At 35.5% G+C, this 15,180-nt stretch overlaps 2 protein-coding genes across 2 annotated transcripts; both read left to right on the top strand.

Moving 5' to 3' along the window:
• The first annotated feature begins 1,724 nt into the window (after nt 1–1,724).
• On the top strand, nt 1,725–4,649 carry LOC110721941 (zinc finger MYM-type protein 1-like). Its single transcript, XM_021901177.1, has 2 exons — nt 1,725–1,842; nt 2,181–4,649. The coding sequence occupies exons 1-2, from the start codon at nt 1,837–1,839 to the stop codon at nt 4,647–4,649; spliced, it is 2,475 nt and encodes an 824-aa protein (XP_021756869.1). The 5' UTR covers nt 1,725–1,836.
• Nucleotides 4,650–7,827: 3,178 nt separating this feature from the next.
• On the top strand, nt 7,828–15,093 carry LOC110721896. The gene is made up of 6 exons (XM_021901124.1): nt 7,828–8,569; nt 11,027–11,302; nt 11,393–11,566; nt 11,695–11,801; nt 13,119–13,450; nt 14,195–15,093. The coding sequence occupies exons 1-6, from the start codon at nt 8,396–8,398 to the stop codon at nt 14,773–14,775; spliced, it is 1,644 nt and encodes a 547-aa protein (XP_021756816.1). The 5' UTR covers nt 7,828–8,395; the 3' UTR covers nt 14,776–15,093.
• Nucleotides 15,094–15,180: the final 87 nt, after the last annotated feature.

The following is a 15,180-nucleotide window of genomic DNA, read 5'->3' on the forward strand; positions in this document are numbered from 1 at the left end:
TATGTAAAGCCGTATGGATGGAATTGGGAAATTTTGGGCTGGGTTGGATCACTAGCTGGTTTTGCACAAGCTTTCATGTGTCTAGATAAGTGTCCCGTCCCGTTTTTGGTAACTGCCGTGAATACACTATTACATGTTTTACATTTTTCCCATTGTTCACCATCTTTACTTAGGACAAAATAACGCCATACCTCACTCCTTCGGTTTTTCAAAAGTAGCATCTCAGTTTCGGTTAACCATTCATGATGTGTGTGATGGTTAGTAGTGGGACTAGTGGGAGTGGCAGTAGAAGGGGTAGAACCGGAGGGAATTCGGGTACTTTCTTGGCTACCTTGGCTAGAACAATAGTTTTGTTGATCACCGATATAATTAGGTGGAAATTGGTATGGTGGTAGTGGAAATTGGTTTAGTGGTGGTGCTGGAAATCCCGACGTATTATATGGCTCATAGCCCGGGGGGAAGTAAATGGGGTCATTGGTTTGACTCGTAATTTGGGGGCTCGTTGTATTTGGTGGTTCCCTAGAACTACTACTACGGATAAGTCGGCCTTTCCCCCTATACCTAGATGATGGGTTGTTCGATGCCATAATTAACAATTAATTTTTTAATAAAAAGTGGTTAACTATAATAATAATAATTAATAACAATTTTAACAATAAAAATATCAATAATAATAATTAATAACAACAACTATAACAATAACAATAACAACAAAAATAAATAATAACAACAATTATAACAATAATAATAATTAATAACAACAATTATAACAACAACAATAACAATTAACAACAATAATAATTAAACAAGATTATTCTAATAATAACAATAAAACAATAATAAATTTAAGATTAGTTTAGATCTTACAACCGTGCTTCAACGCTCCACTAATTACGATTACGAACTTTTTAATTTTTTCCGATATTAGGAAAATAATTAGAGAATTTAAGAGAATAATTAGAGAATTTAAGAGAATAATTAGAGAATTTAAGAAAATAAGGATTATTAGAGATTTAGAGAATATAAGAGATAAGAAGAAGAGATTGTGATTTTGTGATTTGGGAATGAAATGGAGGTGAGTATTTATAGAATTTTTGGGGAGCAAATTGGCAAAAAACTAGCCGTTTTTTAGCCGTTTTTTTGGCTTATTAAGGAGCTAGAATAAACGGTAACATTACCGTTGGCCCGCGGGCCGGCACGACGGGCCAGTACGGCGGGCCATGGCCGTGCTCGTGTCGGGCCGTGCCTGGGAATTCTCAACCCTGTCCGTGGCACGGGAGTTGAACTTCGTGCCGTGCTTGAATTCGGGCCGTGCCGGGCTGCGCCGAACGGCGGGCCGTGCCGGGCGCAGGGGCGGAGCTAGAAGGGGACGAGTGGGGACACTTGTCCCCCCATTTTCAAAAAAAAAAATTAAAAAAAAATTTTTAAAAAAAAAACAAAAAAACGCAATTACAGAGTGTTCTGTGCGATGTTTGCAGCCAAACCCTAAGTCTTTCAATTTTTAATTTCTCTCTCTTCGATTCGCCCTCACCTCGCCAGAGTCGCCTGACGGCTGACGCTGTCCACCGTTCTCCGGCAGTTCGCAGCAGTGAGGCCAATGACGAGGTTCGACAGACGACAGCGCACAGCGGACAGCCTTCAATTCGTGTGAATCGTGTCTTCGTGAGTTCGTGTTTGCTGTTTGCAGCAGCAGCCCAGCAGCCCAGCACCGCGCCACCGCAGCACAGCCAACAGTTTGGACGTTTGGTGTTCAAGTGTAAAGTGTTTGCAGCAGCAGTTCGCAAGTCGGCAACTTCGCATTTACAGATTTACTGTAAGGAGTAAATCTGAATTTCAATGGAGGTATGATTAATTGATTATGTAATTATGTAAATCTAAATTAAGTGAATTTCATTACTTGTTTAAATGTTTAATTGTTTTATAATTTATATTTTTATTGTGAATTTGTCATTTGTGGCCTTGTGGGTATTGATTATTGATTTATATTTGTTTGACTGTTTGAATGTTTCCCCTGTTTGAGTGTTTGGCTGTTTTTGTGAAATGTGAATTTAAATTATTAATTATTGTAAATTATTGAAATGTGTAGTTGAATTAGAAATTTAAAATCTTAGGTTTTGTTATTATGTAATATGTGAATTGTGGTCTTGTGGAAATTGATATATAATTTTCAATTTAACTAGGAAATATCAAAAGATTCACCAAATTCAAACAAATCCAAGGCAACTAAACAACCCGATCTTCAACAATTCTTGTTTAAAAGAACGAGACTCAATGAAAATGAGTCCAATAACTCACCTTCAGTTAGCTCCCCTCAAAGTCAAGAAAATAGTATGGAAATGGGTGGTTCAAGTAATAGTAATGTACCATTAGAGGAAGATTTGGTGTATGATGTTGAACTTCTTCCTCATGATCCGGGAAAAAGAATAAACATTATGGATTACCCCACAAATGAACGAAATGCTGTTAGGAGGGGTTATATTCTTAAAAAACCTTGCCAACCAAAAACTCATGACTTCCCTACAAGACAAGTGTCTGGTTTGCGTCGCTTTAGTGTTCATTGGTTCAACAAATGGGATTGGCTTGAATATAGTATTGAAAAAGATGCTGCATTTTGTTTTGTATGTTACTTGTTCAAGAATGAAGTTGGTATTAAACCGGGGGGTGATGCATTTGTTGATGGAGGGTTTAGGGCATGGAATAAACCGGAAAGATTTGAGAAGCATGTTGGTGGAATTAAAAGTGCTCATAATCTTGCTTATGAGAAATATGTGAATTTAAGAGATGAAAAAAAGAAATCAATCTTGAATGTGATTGACAATGCAAGTGATGTGATTAAAAGTGAATATTTTATCCGCTTGAAAGCATCTTTATCTTGTTTAAGATTTCTTTTGGGGCAAGGTTTGGCATTTCGTGGACATGATGAAAGTGGGGAGTCATATAATAGGGGTAATTTCCTTGAGCTTTTGAAGTGGTTAGGAGAAAAGGTTGAGGAAGTAAGGATACATACTCTTGAAAATGCACCTAAAAATTGTCAAATGACTTCCCCTCCTATTCAAAAGGACATTATTAACTGTTGTGCCAAAGAAACAACTAGGTGCATAATAGAAGAAGTTGGTGATGATTACTTTGCTATATTGGCCGATGAGTCAAGTGATGTGTCCCAAAAAGAACAACTAGCTCTTGTTTTGCGTTTTGTTGATAGAGATAGTGGAAAGGTAATGGAGCGATTTTTAGGCATTGTTCATGTTGCTAATACTACCGCTTTAACTCTTAAAGATGCAATCATGTCTTTACTTGTTGAACATTCATTGAGCCCATCTATGATAAGAGGGCAAGGGTATGATGGAGCTAGCAACATGAAGGGTGAAATAAATGGCCTTAAGACTTTGATTATGAATGATACTCCAAGTGCCTACTATATACATTGTTTTGCTCATCAACTTCAACTAACATTAGTTGCCGTTGCTAAAAAGAATGATAGTTGTGGTTGGCTTTTCGAGATACTTGGAAATTTGTTGAATGTGGTTGGAGTTTCTTGCAAGAGAAGAGAAATGATTCGTCAAGATCAAGCTCAAGAAGTTGCTCGAGCCTTGGATGTTGGGGATATTGTGAGTGGATCGGGTTTAAATCAAGAACTTGGTTTGAGTAGGCCCGGGGATACTCGTTGGAGTTCTCATTACAAGTCACTTTTAAATGCCATCCTCTTATTTCCTACAATTATTAAGGTGCTTGTACAAATTGGGAAGCATGGTGCATCGGAAGATAAGTTCAAAGCTCAAATTGTTTTAGGACAATTAGAGTCATTTGACTTTATTTTTGTTGCTCACTTGATGTTGACTATTTTTGGATACACTAATGATTTGTGTGTTGCTTTGCAAAGAAAGGAGCAAGATATTGTAAATGCCATGGAACTTGTCACTTATACAAAAACGGTGTTGCAAAAAATGAGGGAGCGAGGATGGGATACTCTCTTAAACAAGGTAACTTCATTTTGCACTAAACATGGTGTTGTTATTCCCACTATGGATTCTCTTTATGTTCCTCATGGAAGATCAAGATGTTTTGTTGAAGAAGCAACAAATGAACATCATTTTCGGGTTGGAATTTTCTTAAGACTAATTGATTTGCATCTTCAAGAACTTGATGAACGATTTAATGAGAGGAATATGGAGTTACTATTATGTATGGCTTGTTTAAGTCCTAAAGATAACTTCTCATCCTTTGATAAAGATAAGGTACTTAAACTTGCCTCTTTTTATCCCGAAGAATTTTCAAGCTTTGATTTGATGGCTCTTGAATATCAACTTGATGTATTCATGGAGAATATGCTAAATGATGAAAGATTTCAAGGTTTAAATGACCTTAATTCTCTTTCTATGATGCTTGTTAAAACCAATAAGCATAAGACTTTTCCTCTTATTCATTTGCTTATCAAGTTGATGTTGATTCTTCCCGTTGCCACGGCAAGTGTTGAAAGAGTGTTTTCTGCAATGACATGTGTCAAAAACAAGTTGCGAAATAGCATGGGTGATCAACTTATGAATGATTGTTTGGTCACTTTTATTGAGAAGGATGTCTTCTTACGAGTTTCCGACGAAAAGATTATTGATCGATTTCAAAGTATGAAGACTCGAAGAATGAACTTGTAATTTTAATGTAATGTTTATGTAATTTTTTTCATCATTTTGAATTGTATGACTAAGTATATATTTGTATTTTGAAATTTTAATATTAAGTATTAACCAATTTGTGTGTGAGTTTTTTTTTTTGTTTTTATTTTTTGTTAAGCTTTTCGTAAGTTAAGCATTTTGTCCCCCCAAGTTGAAAATCCTGGCTCCGCCACTGGCCGGGCGGCACGCGGGCCAACCCGGCCCGTGCCCAGGTTTAGTTAGATCATGCATGTACTGTACTGTCATGTCATTGTTAATATTAGCCCACAAGAATTCCATCTTTAGATGTAATTAATCATTCAGATCATCGTATGTAACATATAAACTTCTTGGCTTGACTTGTACACATGCCGACAATGACCTAGATGGGTAGCAAACATGCAAAAAAGTAACGTTATGGTATTTGAAAAAAGGCGGCTTAACATTTCACACCCAAAACTTTTTTCTAAAAAACATCTCTTAAATAATACTACTTTCATTTATTTAGTTGACACGTTTTGATTTTAGCACTATTCACACACTCCCTTTTGACCGTGTTTTGTACTTTATACGTAATGAAATATATAGTCATGTGAGATCTTGTTAGATTTGTTACGATATATATTTTCAAAATATCAAATTTTCATAATTTTTGCTTATTGATAATTAAAGATATGGATGGTTGAAGTTGTGCATTGAGAAACGTGACTAACAAAACATGTCAACTAAAAAGAAACGCGGAAGTAATATTTTGCTACGTGATATTTACATTTGACATGACATGACATACAATTTGTGTCATCCGCATCAATATACAAATAAGAAAAATAATTTAAACAAGGATCCTTCAATAACTTCATTTGACTAACCCAAGTTCAAATTTAGCTCAACTCCAAATTAATTGAAACACACCTTAGCTCTTTTGTTTACTTGTTCAATTTATGTGCCCAGAGGTCCCCCAAGATGTAATTTCTAGGGAAGCAGAGACCTCTATTTCTACTTCAATTAAGTTCCTTTGTGGATTGGAGCGACAGACATTGCCCACTTCAGAGAGTTCTAGTCGACTCCCATTTCCCAGTCCATGTGTGCTCCAGCTTTGCAGTCATATCCGGAGGAGGTGATCACCTCTATCACGATGGAAGTCTCCCACGATGTGAAGCCTAGTGTAGAAGGGTCACCTACCTTACCTTCACTAAATGTATCATGTGATGAGGAGCGGCAAACGGTGCCCATTCCAGAGTCTTAGCCGGTTCCCATTTTGCAGCAGTCCTTAGGTGCTCCAGTGGTGCATAACAGTTCGGAGTGCATGATTGCCACCCATTCTGAAGTTAATAGTTATATGGGAGGAATGAGTTCACATGAGATTGTGGGAAAAGTTTGTGATTTTAGTTTTCAGTTGTCCACTTTGCATTCTAGTGCCAGGTCTTTAGGTCAACCAATTCGCCGTCACAATGCTATTTTTCATCCTCGGTTTAGGAAAAAAGGTTATTCAGTGGATTGCCCTAATTCAGTTGCAGGTTGCCAGTGTAGGTGCAAAGCGTGATCGCGAGCCTAGTGTGGACTTCAAGTACTCCAACTTGGCTCGAACAAAGTTTGCTCGCTAGTGTCTCTTTGGTGCTTTTGTGTAGTGTAGTTGGTTGTCTTCTTTTTTGTTTGTATTTCTTTTTTAGTACTCTTTTGTCAAAATAAATAAATAAATAAATAAAAAATAAAATAAAATAAATATATCTATGTGCAATAACTCATCATGTTAATCAATGCTTAGTTTAAATATCCTATGCTTAAAATGTAGTCAAATTCCGACATATATGCCAACTAATACAAAAATGCTTTTTCTTTTAGCCATTTTTTGATGGGTTTATATTAAGCCAACACTTCAACTCTTTTTCAATCTCCCTTATTAAAAGGGCCAGGAATATAGTGCTTACTCTAATGATCATTTCTCTACGACTAATGGGGATGAGCAAGATTTGGTTTCTTCTTGTTCGCAAAGTAATTTAACCCGAGGGAAACTATTGGATGTAGTACAAGTTTATAAAATTTTTTTAAACAAAAAATAAATAAATAAAATTCTCGTTCTTCCCTTGAAAAAAAAATTAAATTATTTGCAACTATTATTGCATGGTTCAAAACGATGATAGAATAAAAATTAACGTTTTAAGTGTGAGAGTGAGGGATAGTTCAAGTGGTTAGAGCTCCCTTCCGGTTCTAGGTGATCCTAGGATCGATTTTCATCTCCACCTTTGTGGCTCTCTAAACACCAAAACAAACAAAAAGTGACTGTACACAAATAATAATATAGTTATTTGGTTAGGTAATAATAACGAAAGAATTATTAATTTCCATGATACCCTCATAGAATTAATGGAAAATCTATAATACCTATATGTTTTTTTAGAATACCTTCAATGCACGATAGTACGATGCCTATACTAGTTAAAAAGGGAAATGAGACAGATGGCTTAATGATATAATCCTTACCTCACAAGGCGGAGTATTTTGGCTTATATTCATCAACACTAAAAAAATTTATAAAAGCAATCAAAGTATAGAGATTTTATTTAGCTATATTTTGTTACTTTTCATGATTACCATATCCAACTTCCATAACCCGTAAGAAACAAAAAGTTACTCCGTACTAACTAAAGACCATTTTACTTTTTAAACCTCACAAATCACAAATTCCTTCTACTCCACTTTTTCATATGGAAAGAAATTCTTAATAGTGTCTACACAAGAAGCAATAACCTAAAACATTCAAAAAATGAATTACAAGCTCAAAAAAAATATAGCAATAAAAAGAGCATAGTGAAGTCTTAGTTTTAATTCTGTCGTGGCAACCCACAACATCTCTCCATGTCCAACCCCTCTATTCCATTGAAACATCCCAAAACCGAGATGCCCAAGTACTTAGGGATGGGCCAGTCTATTCCCTCTAGGCTCATTGCACTTTTTGGGATCAAATTTTACAAACTTTGATCATAAACAACCATTAATAATCTATCTATAATAAAAAGAGAGATACAATCACGTGAGACGTTAGGTTCTTTTAGACGTATATCTATTAATATTAAATTATTACGGATATAAATTTAACACATAGAGAAATAAAGATAATCCGAATTCTAAAAATTTCCATTAAATAAGTCTAACAGAATAATATAAATAAATAATTGCAAAATCAATAAATCCAAGTAAATTGTACTTCCATTGTTTCCCATTTATCCAACCATTTGACAACTAAAACCAATATAACTGATCTGTCACCTCATTTTCCCTCTCACATTCCAATAAAACTTAGGGTCCCACAATTATCCAAATTACAACTATCTTAAAATCTCCAAAACACCCTTCCATTACCAAAACCATACTCAAAAATCTTTAACCCAATAAAGGGTATATTAGTAATTTCACTACCGTATCCACCTTCACACGTGCCTAACATCACCGTTCAAACACCCACTGAAATTCCAAAAATACCCCTGCCACTACCCACCTGACTTTCCGTGATGGATAACGCCACCCCATATATAAATAACTAAAAAAAATAAAAAATGAAAATCTAGGGTTTACAGATTCTCTCACCTAATTTTAATTTCCCCCCAAATTTTCGACGATTTTGTTGTGTTTTCTCTAAGATTCCTTACGATTCTTGGAACTCGCCGGAGATTTCGAGTTTCTTGGATTTTGATTTCTGCACTTTGAATTTGATTTTGAATTTTTTGTAGATTTTTTTTTTCTTTTCAATGGTGCATTTCGAGAGCTCCGAGGATCGTCAACGGCTTTCGCCGCCGTATGCGGCGGCGACTGTCGGAGAAAAGTCTCAGGTGGTGAAAGTGGAGATCGAGGATTTTGTGGAAGAAGAAAATGGACCCTTTAATAAGAAGCAGAAGCAGCCTCAATCTTCGTGTTCTGATCAGGTTGAAATCATGCTTTTTATAATTTATTTTGAGAAAGGATAGATTTTCTTGAATTGGGAAGTATTAATTAAGGTTAAATTGAATGAATTTGGTCAGTGTTGTAGTTGATTTGGATATGTTTGTATTTTTTGTTGTATTGGGTATGATTTGTATGAATAATTAATTCATAGATTTGGGTGTTTTATTGTGATTGATGATGTGTTATTGGTGATTTGGCGAAATGATAGAGCTAATCCGATAGAATATGTTGATTTTTCGTGTTTCGGGTCTGAGTGGAGGAGGCGGGAATATTAGATAAGAGGATATTCCACATTGTCATATATTTGATATGATTAGTCAGGATAAAAATATACAAGTATTGTTTATGGTGAAGATTGTGATTAGCTAATCATGAAATGGTATACTTTGATGAGTCACTTGATCAGCCAAGTGATCTAATGATTGAGCTAATCCGGTAGAATTAATTGATTATTCGTGTTTTGAGCCTGAGGGGAGGAGTTGTGAAGGTTAGAAAAGACGATATTCCATGTTGTCATATTTTTTGTTATTATTATTAGTCAGGGGTAAAACCACATTGTCTATGTGGAAGATTGTGTTTGCTTGTTATGAAATGGTTTACTCTGATGAGTCACTGGATCAGCCAAGTGATACGATGACCTTTGCCCTTCAATTAAGACATTGAATGCTACCTTTTGTGGATGTTTCGGAGGAGACCTAATTTGGGATTATTGAGTAGTTGAATTGAGAATTTGAGATGGAACAAGGATGCCTTTATCATCATGCTAATGCACTTAATTTGGCTTTAACAAATTCTCTACTTAGACATAGATATCCCTGTTTTACCATGATTGTTCGTTTTGTTGGGTAAGGTGAATATAGTCATTAGTTTAGTACAACGTATTACACATGTTGGCTGCTTTTGTGAACCTTTACCTGAAAAGGATGTCTCTGCTCAAGCTAGGTTAATGTTCTACTTCTGTTCACTTTTTTCTCTGAAGCTTGGACCCACTCCTACCCCCCCCCCCCTCTCTCTCTCCAAAAATTATCGGGGATGTAGGGAATATCTCATTAGAAATTAAACAAAGTCGGTATCTTTAAGTGACTAATGATGGAATTTAAGGGGAAGTAGTGATTGTTGGCATTTTTTATCTTCTGATTTTTTGTAATTGATTGGAATGTGAAATGGAAGATCGCGTAGCGGCGTAGGAATGTAATATGCTGCATTTATAACTGAGAATCAAACATAGTTCAATTTGAAGAATTGATAGGAAAGTACAAGAGTTGCACGTCAACATGCTCACTGTTTTCCTCTTCTTTTTCAAGCTAACATGTATCATATCAGGAATGAAAACTTCAGATAAATTATAATTATAATGAGAAGCTGTAAACGCAAGGAGGGAAGTACAATATATTTACTGTTTGAACGGTGAATAAGGTTGCTTGTGAGTTGTAACGCCAAGGATGTCATCATAAACCCAAGAATAGTCTCTTGCTTAATGCTTTTAACAATTGATAATGGCCTTCAAAATTTTGAATTGCTGTAGGATTTACTTTGGAGAGAGAGAGGGAGAAAGAGAAAGAGAGAGGATGATTGCATGGGGATGTGATATTTGGATTTTTAAATCTACCCTTTCTGTAAAGGAAAAAAATAAATTACACATGTTAGATCCTGTCATTTATGTTTCAAAATTAGGGTTTTTCCAGAAAATTTAATGGAAATATCATGCCACAAGTAGGAGATAATTATAGGGACCTAATTCCCAGGCCATGAACAATGTAGAGAAGATATTGCCTTGAGCCATGAACAATATAGAGAAGATATTGCCTTGTGCCATGAACAATGTAAGGTAAGGTTTTTTTTTAATTTTTTTTTTTTTTTTAATTTAAATGAGGGAACAGAAAAAGAGGATATGAAAGGTCTCTATATTTATATATGTATTTTAAGAATCTTTAAGGATAGAATATGGAAGATCTATATAAGTTAATAATCTGAACTTTTGCTACATTATTAATTTATAATTGAACGATTTTTTTTCCTTTTAAAACAACTAATCTATCCTCATCCTATTCTTAGGGTGCATATGTTAGAGAAAACATTAATAGAATGATAGGTGGTCACACATTTTATATGAATAATGTCTTCTTATTCTTAAATATTTCAAATGTAGGCCTGTAGGGGTGGGGGGGGGGGACTTGGAATCATATTATCAGATGACCTTTCACCTTAAACTGCAACATAGATATGCCTTTGGGATGTACTTTGGTCTTGGTGAGAACATATGTATCACTGCTCATTGTAGTACGTTTTACTCCGGAAGTCATTTGAACTCTTTACCATTGAGCAGGAGGTTGAGTGTACCATGTACGTAATAATTGAATAATGGAGTGCTTCCAAGGATTGCTTATTAATTCTTGCTAAGTGGTCTGTTTAATATTCCTGTTCGTTATCTTATGCAGTTCTCTTCTGGAAATGATACATTTCCTGCCCCATCTTCACAATACAATCCACTAGAGGAACCTAGTCCATTGGGTTTGCGACTGAGAAAAAGCCCGTCACTTCTTGAGTTGATCCAGATGAGGCTCTCTCAAGGTAAAACTTCTACTTTGGGATCTGCACCCAGTGATGATTCCAAGTCACGAGAGAAAAATAACACCAAAGGCAGTGCCCTTCCTTCAGACAAGCTTAAGGCTTCAAATTTTCCAGCTTGTTTTCTGAAGATAGGCAATTGGGAGGTAAGTGAATTTTCCTTTTTTTATTCTTCTCAGTAACTATGTATTTTTGTTTTACATGTGATAGTAGCTAAAAACTTTATTTTATGGCAGTATACTTCTCGATATGAAGGAGATCTTGTTGCAAAATGTTATTTTGCTAAGCATAAGCTTGTCTGGGAAATTCTTGAGGGAGGCCTTAAGAGCAAAATTGAAGTTCAGTGGTCTGATATAATGGGTTTGAAAGCAGACTTTCCGGACGAAGCACCTGCTACCTTGATTGTTGTGGTATGCTGTTTTGTTTAATGCTATATCAAAAAAAATTTTATCTCCATGTGTATCATGTAATCTATCTATCTGAGATTTCATAATTTAGCTTCTAGTTTTTGAAGAAGGCTTCTGTTGTTCTTATTCAGTTGGCACGTCAACCTCTTTTCTTTAGAGAGACAAATCCTCAGCCAAGAAAACATACACTATGGCAGGCTACTTCAGATTTTACTGACGGACAGGCTAGCTTGCATAGGTTAGCCATTGTGTTACTTTAATTGAAGCGTTGTTGGTCACTTGGTCTTAACTCTTTGATAAAGCGGTTTTTGAGTGATTGAATTTTGTTTCATGAGTCAACTAACAAGTTATAATTTGTCTGTTTATTTTTATTTGCTTACATAGAGTAATCACATACTCTAATTTGACTATATTTGATGATTTATGCTGAAGAAAATAATATTATAGTCATGTGTGATTTTGTTAGATTCGCACCATTCGCCTCAATTTATACTTTAATATAATAAAAAAATTTAAGTGATTGAAGTAATGCATTGACAAGCTTCAAATGATAAGTGTTGCAATTAAAAAGAAACAAAGGAGTAATAGTTATCTAGAACTAGAATTACTTGAATGTTTTGCTGATTCATTACTTCCAACAGAATCTCTTGCTTCAGAGTAATGTGTGTTTGTCTGATCTTTCCTTGCTGTATAAATATTCATGATGTGCGGCTTCCATTTACTTGTCAGTTTTGGGCTTTGTGGTTGGTATTTTAAAATGAAACTTAGATTAAATGGGGATAGACCTGTTGTAATTGAAGAAATAAAACTGTAGTAGGGAATTAGAATGGAAGGTAAAAGAAAAAAACCATAGTTTGCACTTAATTGCTGTTGATAAAATATACTGTTGTGCTCACGTGTTTGCTAAAACTAACAAAAACAACAATAGAATAAATTTCTGGACATTATGCTGTATTATGCAGAAAGATACTGAAAAATCCACTTATCATTGTTGGTCAGGGATCTTAGAAACTGATTGACCACATTAATGAGACTTCTGACCCAATTATTAGTTTGTAAAAAGCTGAATATTATCTGCAAGCTTTGCTCTGACCAGCAGATTTTGGGCTTCTTTGTAATCATAAATGGGAATACATTGTAAAGAGATCTTTACATCTTTGTTGGAATAACCACTACGGACTTGTACTGCTCTTAGTTTCCGATCATTGACAAAGCCTGATGTATTTATGTGCAAGGAAATGATGCTTCTGCAATTAGACATTATCTTCCGTACCTGTCAAAAGTCACAGTTATCCAGGTGTATAGTTTCCAGTTTTGTTCCTGATTTGCTTGATGATAATATTGTTTTAGTATAACAATCTGATGAATAGACTATCTATTACTTCTTATAATATGCATTTTCCTATATATACTTTGAAAATGAATAAGGTTTCAACACTGCATTTTCTTAAATTTGTGTGACTTTTTAGGTTTATATATTTTATTTATTAACTTTATAGTTTTTCAGCTAGGGAAGATTTAAAACTAATTTTTTTTTGCGACTGTAATGTTTCAGGAAGCATTTCCTTAAGGTGCCGTTTGGTCTATTGAACAAGCATTTTGAGAAATTGATTCAGTGTGATGTGCGTCTTAATTTCCTGAGCCGGCAGCCAGAATTAAGTCTAGATTCTCCGTACTTTGATTCTCAGCCTCCTATTTTTGATGACTCAAATGAATCTAAAAGCCATAGTTTGGATCAGATAGAAACCAGCAGAGGACCTAGCATCTCAATCTTCGAAGATGTTGGAACACCTTTATCCCAGTCATCATCTCTCTCGGTCAAACAAGATGATGCTCTTCATGGAGCATCTGAGACTCTGTCACGTGAGGCTACTTCCCCAAGCTCAGGTATCCTTTATTATCGCAATGTCTGCTGAGATTTAGAACACTCTTGATGATGATGATGTGTTTATCTGAGTTTACAGGTGGTGTCTGAAAATTTGACATGGATTCCTCAACGATTTTCCTGCTAGAATTTCTTTTTTCTTCCCTTTCTTTGTACATTTTTATGTCGAATTATAGTAGGACCTGCCATTATATTTTACCGGATGAGGATTTATTTTTCCAGGGTTGGGGTGGGTGGGGGGGGGGTGTAGATAGACCTGGCAAACTGACCCATACCGATATAAACTGATCTATGATTTAATATGTCTAATATGATTGATTTAACGTAATAAAGATTATTGGCAATAGAATTAAATATGGTTTGGCCCGATTCGACTTGAAACATATGCAAACATGATTTGGTATGATCCATATTGAACCAGATCTGAACAACCCGTTTTCCACTTCTTGGTGTGTATATTAACCAATTTGTGGTTATGATTCCTGTTTTAAATGCTCCTTACCATTTGAATCCTCTGTTTTAATATGTGGAAGTGCAGCTCTATTTGTTTGCTTATAGTCTCAGCATTCTCTTACTGGCTGCCCAATTGCCTGTGGTATTGTGCTGATCCATGGAAATTTTTAGATATTGCAATTGCATATATTTTGTGTCTTCTCTGCTTTATGATTCTAATTGTCATCATTAGTCTTGGACAATGTTTTCCTCCCTATTATTATTTTTCTTTCTGATCACATATTCCATTTCAGTGATGGATGTGTGCGCAATGGAAGTTAGTTCGAGTAGCCAATCAGGCAAACCAGAGGGATCAAAAAGCGTCGAACAGTTAATTATGCAAGGAATTCGCCCATCTATGTCAATGACTGACCTTGTGAATCATATTGGAAATTGCATTACGGAACAGCGGAGTTCTGAGGATCCTAAGTTCACAGAAGAAGGATCTAAATCCCATAATAAAATGATCGAGGAAATTGCCCAGCACCTGCTCGGTGACATTCAAAATACACCATGTTCCGATGAAAAATTTCTTATGTCAAGGGTCGACTCTTGGTACTCCCTCATTCAGAAAGATGGCACCCCTGTTCAGAGTTCTGTTACTGAAGAGGGAATGGATGGAAAAGCCAATGACCGTGAACCTGAGTTATTGGATCAGAATAATAAAGGTGACACAACTGCCGCTGAGGGCTCTGTCAGAGATGGTGGCCAGCAGACACTAAGTATTCCAAGAATTGATTCTTTTGGGGATTTGCTCCACCATCTTCCGCGGATTGCTTCACTACCAAAGTTCTTGTTTGACATATCTGAAGATGGGGATAATCAAGGGAGATAGACAAATGAGAAGTGTATCTTATAATATCATTGTTTATGGGTATTGCAGATTTCTTACGGGATTTGACAAATGAAGTAATTTCCTGTTATTTGGAATCTGAATTCCAGATTGCACCCCAGAATTTATTGGGATTCAGAGATTTGGGTTGATGATGAATCCCAGTATATAACTGTATAAAATGAACCACAGATGGGATAGGCTATAGTTTCTTTCTTAACTTTCTTGTCTGCAAATGCTAATGTAGTTCATCTTAGTACTTTATTTTTTGGAATTTCAATTGTGATTCTTGGTTTAATGGGCATTAAAAGTTCTGGAATATTATGCTAGCTTTCTCTCTTGATTGTGTAGTTTTTGTTCCTTATTTCGTATGTAAATACACAGTATTTATTTATTTACTCTTCTTTA

This window comes from Chenopodium quinoa, unplaced genomic scaffold, assembly GCF_001683475.1.
Source record: "Chenopodium quinoa cultivar QQ74 unplaced genomic scaffold, ASM168347v1, whole genome shotgun sequence".
NCBI lineage: Eukaryota > Viridiplantae > Streptophyta > Magnoliopsida > Caryophyllales > Amaranthaceae > Chenopodium > Chenopodium quinoa.